The sequence below is a fragment of the Ursus maritimus genome, unplaced genomic scaffold (genome assembly GCF_017311325.1).
Source record: "Ursus maritimus isolate PB19 unplaced genomic scaffold, ASM1731132v1 scaffold_7, whole genome shotgun sequence".
NCBI classification, from domain to species: domain Eukaryota; kingdom Metazoa; phylum Chordata; class Mammalia; order Carnivora; family Ursidae; genus Ursus; species Ursus maritimus.
Window position 1 is genome coordinate 27126089 of NW_024426885.1, and position 6187 is coordinate 27132275.

Consider the following 6187-nt stretch of genomic DNA (forward strand, 5'->3'; position numbering starts at 1 on the left):
GTGTGTGTGTGTGTGTGTGTGTGTGTAGGGACCGTGAGGTGGGGAGCCTGTTCTTTCTTCGCGTCTGATTCTGGGGCTCGCCGCCTCAGCCAGAGAACGTTGGCCGGGACGGAAGAAACTGTTCACATCGCGCCCCTTTCTCCAAGATTACCGAGCCCCAAATGCCGGCGGAAGGTAGTCCCGAAGCTACATCCCCCTTCCCTCTGCCTGACTGAGCCCAGGGACTCCGAGAGGGGATGGGGAGCGCTTTTCAGAGTAGGGGTCCTGCGGCAGAGACGGAGAGGGGCCAGACTGGGAGAACTCTTCGAGCATGGCGATTCCGCGAGCGTGGAAAGGTGGCGGGCGGCTGCACTTGGGGGAAGCACCGAGAGGAGCTGGGCAACCCGGTGCGCAGAGGGGGCTGCGGGGAGCCACCGGGCGAGGGAGAGGTAGCGCAGAGCCCGGGCCGCGGCCAGGCGGGGTGCGCGCGGGCCGGACTCACCTGTGAACCTGTCCTTTGTGTATCTGCGGTTACTCTCCATCCAGGGGAAGGTGAGGCCGGTGAGGTTGTTGACACCCGGCACCGCAGGCACGGAGGGCACGGTGGGCAAGCCGGTAGCCAGAGGCTGAGGGTGGGCCACGGCTCCAGCTAGCGGCCTATGCGCCGGCACCCGGATCACCCCCGCAGCGCTCAGGGCCCCCCCGCCGCCGCCGCCGCCGCCGCCGCCCCCGCCGCCGCCGGGACCAGGGCCGCCCGCCAAGGCCATGTTCACGTTGTAGGAGCCGGCCAGCGGGCCCATACTGCAAGCGCCGCCGCCGCCGCCGCTCGCCGGGCCACCAGGGCCACTCGGACCGCCAGCACCATAGGCCCCCGCGCCCCCGGCCCCCGCCCCGGCCGCGGGGCCCCCGCCGCCGTAAGTGTAGGCGCCTCCAACCAAACAGCCAAGGCCGTATTCTCCGTCCTGGAGGCGGGAGGCTGGCCCCATGCAGCCGCCTTGGTCCGGGCTGTTGAGGATCTGGTCGATGCCGAAGCTGATGGGCTCCGCATGGCCCGGGTGGAGATGGTGCGGGCCCAGGTGCTCCATGCTGGCCCCCGGCCCCGGCCCCGCGGGGGGGCCTGGGCGGCGGCGTTTGCTGTGTTTGGCTCGGGGGGCAGCGCGCAGGGGCGCGGAGGCGGCAGTGGCTCCTGGCTGCGCGGTGACTTGGTGGCGAAGTGCGCGGAGGGCTAAAGTAGGGGGGAGGGGAGGAGAGAGGGGGCGCCGTATTCTTCCCCTCTCCGGCTGCTCCTTCCCCTCTCCGGCTGCTTGCTAGATGTTGACTCTGGGACATCAATCACCGGGCGAAAAAGCCCGGTGCGAGCGAGCCTAGCCGTTTCGGCCGGGTCTCTCCATTGGCTGTGCGTGGAGAGGAGCGGGGTGAATGACAGCGCGGGGGAGGGGCGGAGAGGGGGAGAGGGAGGCCGGGAGCCGAGACTGATGCAGGAGCCAGACATAGAGGGACGAGACCTAGGCTCGGAGAAGTAGTTCAGGAAGAGAGAAAAGAAGGGATTCAGAGACTTAAAAGGAGAAAAAGAACAGGAGGCGGCCATTCCCAGAGACCCATAAAGAGACGGACCCAAGGAGGTGGAGGACAGAGCCCTCTTCCCAGCCTGGCGGGAGTCTCCCCACTTTGAATTGGGCCAAAGGGGTCCAGCTTACTAGGCCTCTGGGGAAGGGTGTCCGTGAGCTACTGGAGAAGCTCCCCAAGGGCTAAGCTGGGAAACACCTGTCCTTCAACAGGATTTACTCCAAACTTCAAGTCTGACTTGTTAGAGAGCAGAAGACTGACTACTCCCCAGGTATGGAGCCCAGGCCTGTGAGGCAGGAAGGTGAGTTCAGGCTTGTCCTTTTTTAAAACACAGGCCTATGAACAACGGGTTATATGTTCTTGGAAAAATCAACAATCACCCCAACTCAGCCTGTTTAGAGAAACTGAGGAAAGGAAGACCTCCTGAGAGGCAGGCACAAGTCAAGGGAGTTGGCTTGGGGCCTGCAGCCAGGGTGCCCATGCCTCAAGATACCCCTTGCCTTTTAAATAAACAGATGTGTCAAGAAGCAGTTCTCAGAGTATGTGGGTGAATTCAGTCAGGTTGCTTTCACCTAGGAACTAGCCCTGGGCTGGAGAGTCCGAGCAAGAAACCCTTGGACTGTGGTGAGGGTAAGGAGTTATTTTCTTACTTTTGGAGTCCTGGGAGGGAGGCCTAGGGGAGCAGTGGGGGCCGGGGTTGGTAGGACTAAGATCAGGGAAGTGCATCCGGACAAATTGAGGCCTTTTAAAGTTTTGCCTGTGGCTCACTGGCTCAGAGCCCAGGAGAGAAGCAGGAAACTCCCTTTTTCTGCTTCCACTCTTTTCCCTCTTTAGTAGGGAAAGGTCTGTTCCCTTGAAGGAGCCAGGCTCTGGGAAGGGTGCAGGTTGGATCACTTGGGATCTATTTCTGGCCTATATCCGATTCAACAGGTCTTCAAGGAGACAGTCTCTATCAGGCAAGATGCTAGAATATGAAAGTTTGCATTCTACTTATCAAATCTCGTTACAGTTTATTTGCTTTGGTCATGTCTGTTATTTCCTCTTGAAGAGATCTTCTGGAAGCAGGGAATGACTTACTCATCTCAGTTTCCCTGCTGTGGAGTACAGCCCCAAACCGCAGGATATACTCATCCTGGGCGAAAAATGAGTGAATGAACCTCCTTATACAACAAATATTTATTGAGTATGTGTAGGCATTGTTCTTGGCATTGGGAAAACAGCAGTAAACAAAACAAAGGTCCTGCCCTCATGGAGTTTACATTCCAGAGAGGGGTTAGATAATGAACAAAGAAGCAAACACATTACGTCAGATGGCGATGATAAGTGTTACGAACGAGAACACTACGAACTTCACCAAGTCTTGAAGATGAGCATTATCCCTATTTTATAGATGTAAGAAAGCAAATGACTTAATCAAGACCCGGATTTGACTTGCTTTTATGGGTTAGACTGGAAACCTGGCTGCTGGTTGGAAGCACACCTCTATGGGGAAAACCTTGTCTGGGCTCCAGGCAGGTGAGCAAAGACCCACTCAAAGCAAGGCCAGATGTGAAGTCGGTGGTAGTTTGTAAATACTAAGCAGATATAGGAGAGAGATCTCCCTTGCCACTTCGCTCCTGTCCATCCACCAGGTCCAGGTTCTACACCTCTACCCAGGAGATGCCTTAACTTTCACCAAAAATTGTTTGAACCTAAATTTGTCTCTTTCCTGCCTCTTATCTTGGGGGAAATGAAGCAGAGATAAACATAAGTGTTTTACTGAGAAACTACTATGTGCCAGGTACCACACCACACTGATCTCATTTAAGACTCACCACAACTCTGTGAAGTTAATGGAAACATCTCCAATTTTTAAAAAAAGATTTTATTTATTTATTTGACAGAGAGAGAGACAGCCAGTGAGAGAGGGAACACAAGCAGGGGGAGTGGGAGAGGGAGAAGCAGGCTTACTGCTGAGCAGGGAGCCCGATGTGGGGCTCGATCCCAGGACTCTGGGATCAGGCCCTGAGCCTAAGGCAGACACTTAACGACTGAGCCACCCAGGTGCCCCGAAACATCTCCAATTTTTAAATAACTAAGAAAATTGAATGAATGTTCATAGCAGTGTTATTTATAATGGCCAAAAAGTGGGAACAATCAAATGGTCATCATATGATGAATAAATAAATAAAATGTGGTATAACCACACAATGGAATATTATTCATCCAAAAAAAAAGAATAAAAAGGAAGTCCTGGTTCATGCTACAACATGGAAGAACCTAGAAAACATTATGCTAAGTGAAAGAAGTCAGGCACAAAAGGCCACATGTTATATGGCTGCATTTATACGAACCATTCAGAATAGGCAAATACATAGACGCAGAAAGTAGATTAGTGGTTGCCAGGGGGAACGGTAGGAAGTGGCTACAAATGGATACAAAGTTTCTATTTGGAGTGATGGAAATATTCTGGAATTAGATGGTGGTAATGGTTGCATAACTTTGTGGATATATTAAAAACTGGATTGTACGATTTAAAGGGGATATTATGGTATATAAATTATATTCATTTTTAAAAAGAAAAAAAAACCCTGAGACTTAGTAAGATGAACAAACTTGCCCAAGCTTCCACAGACAGAAGAAGATTGATCTGAGTTCCCAAAATCTGAACCCTTTTCCCTGGATGAGGCTGAAAAGTGGAGAGGGGCCCTTCCACTTCCTTTGAGGCTGGATTGCATGGCACTGCTCCTTTTCACAATTAAGGACAGTTCTGCCTGCTGCAGTTAAAACCCTGTCTTTCTAGTTTATCCTTAGGACAACTTCCCTTTACCACTCTCTGGCCCATGCAGGAAACCCCCTGCGTGTTCCTAACACTCTCCCCACTCCTCCCTCCCTCCTCCTCTGGATGAACCATTCCAGCACCTATGTCTTTCTGACCTTGCCCATTCGGGCATCTGCCTTACTTACCTCTTGAGCTCCTCAGACCTGGCATCAGTTGGCCAGGGTCCCTGGCAGGAGATCTCACCCTTGCTGGCTTCCTAGTGGCCCATTAAGACTGTCAGGATGCTTCCTAGTGGCCCATTAAGACTGTCAGGATGCTCTTCTCATCAAAATCCTGCAACCCAGGGACACCCTGACTTTCCCCTGCCCTTACACCTGTTCACCTCACCGGTCTCTTCCATACTCCCTTCCGCCCCCCATCTCTCCTACTTACCAGAGTCAACTTCTTTCCCAATCCAGTTCCAAGGTCCTGGCCTCACCCAAGATGGGGTTCTTTGTGTCCAACTTGACCTCAGCCTTTGTTTTCCAATGAGGTAGTTGCTGAGGGCCCAGGGTATTCTTTCAGTCCCTTCTCTTCCAAGGAAGTTGAGACAAGAGGGTCAGGAGTCGCTGGGTTCTGGCCCCTGCCCCTCCCGGAAGCCGTGTTCCCTGAGCACAGTGCTGCAGGTCGGAAAGTTTTCTGACGGGGGAGGGGACTCACAAGGGGCTTACCATCGGTGGAGCAGCTTTTGCGTTTCCGCAGTGTTTCTCCAGGCCCTGCAGAGCAGCCCTGTTAGGAAGAAGTAGGGGAGGAAAAGAAAGCAGGAGGACAAAGCACAGTGACGTCCTAGGCGCCCTCAGTCACAGTGATTATACCAGGTTGTCCGCCAGTAACCCTGTGCTGTTATCTCCATTTCATAGATGAGAAAACTGAGACACTGAAAGTCGGGAAGGGACAGGGATTGGACTCAAATGCTGTTTCTCTGACTCCAATCATTAGAAGCGATTTCTCAACACCGAACTTGGTGGGTGTTTTGTATCTTGCACACGCATCTAGGCGAGTTCCAGCCCTAAGGCCACCGGTAAGCGCCCCCCCAGCACCAGCCACTCCCCAGCCCCGGAATAAAGAAGTTCCTCCAATTAAAGGAGGAGCAGCTGGGGCTGAGGCTGGGGCTGGGGGAGGAGAAACCGGAGGGCTCAGCCACCAAGGGCGGCCCCTTTGGATCCCACACGGCTCCCTCCCCCCTCTGGGACAGACCCCTGGGCCAGGGGTTGTCCTTTAGCTTAGGGGTGTGTGTGTGTCTGTGATAACTTAATTACTCTGTGTTTGTGGGACTGTGGGTCCATGAGGGGAAAGCCAGATGTGAAAGCGTGCGTGACAGTGAGGGTGGCCATGCAGCTATATTGGGCATGTCTCTGAGGAATAATTTTTAAAATTTACCCAACAAATATGTTTTGGGTGTCTATTATGTACCCGTGTTAGGCTGTTGGGATTCAACTACAAGCAAAACACATGTCTGTAAGGGGGCTGGGGGAGAGGAAGGGAGTCTGGGTGGTTTTTACAGCTGGATTTGTCTGTGTAAGAATGCAAGTGACTGTGTGTTTTCTGTAACAGATAAGAGGGTGTCTCTCTAACTGTTCCTGTGTAACGGGCACATATGATGGGCAGAGGGTATCCCTCAGCTACCGTGTGAAAGTGTGAGTGTAATCATGATGTGTGTGTGTGTGTGTGTGTGTGTGTGTATCTGTGGGAGAGGTGTCTTATTTTCTAGTGTAGTTGTCAGGGAAATGGCCATCTGTGGGACTGTCAGTATGGAAAGGCGGCAACCGGATATGCCCAATAGCTACGCAACAGGGAACGGGTGGAAAAAGCTGGGAAGTGTGTAAGGGGAGTGTAAGATGA

The 6187-nt window shown here is 53.2% G+C and overlaps 1 protein-coding gene across 1 annotated transcript in view; it reads right to left on the bottom strand.

Moving 5' to 3' along the window:
- Positions 1-1064, bottom strand: part of TLX1 (T cell leukemia homeobox 1) — a 5320-nt gene extending 4256 nt beyond the window's left edge. The window contains exon 1 of the mRNA XM_008686489.2: positions 482-1064. Coding sequence (XP_008684711.2) covers positions 482-1064 — 583 coding nt within the window. The remainder of the gene's footprint in view (positions 1-481) is intronic.
- Between the last annotated feature and the right edge of the window lie 5123 nt (positions 1065-6187).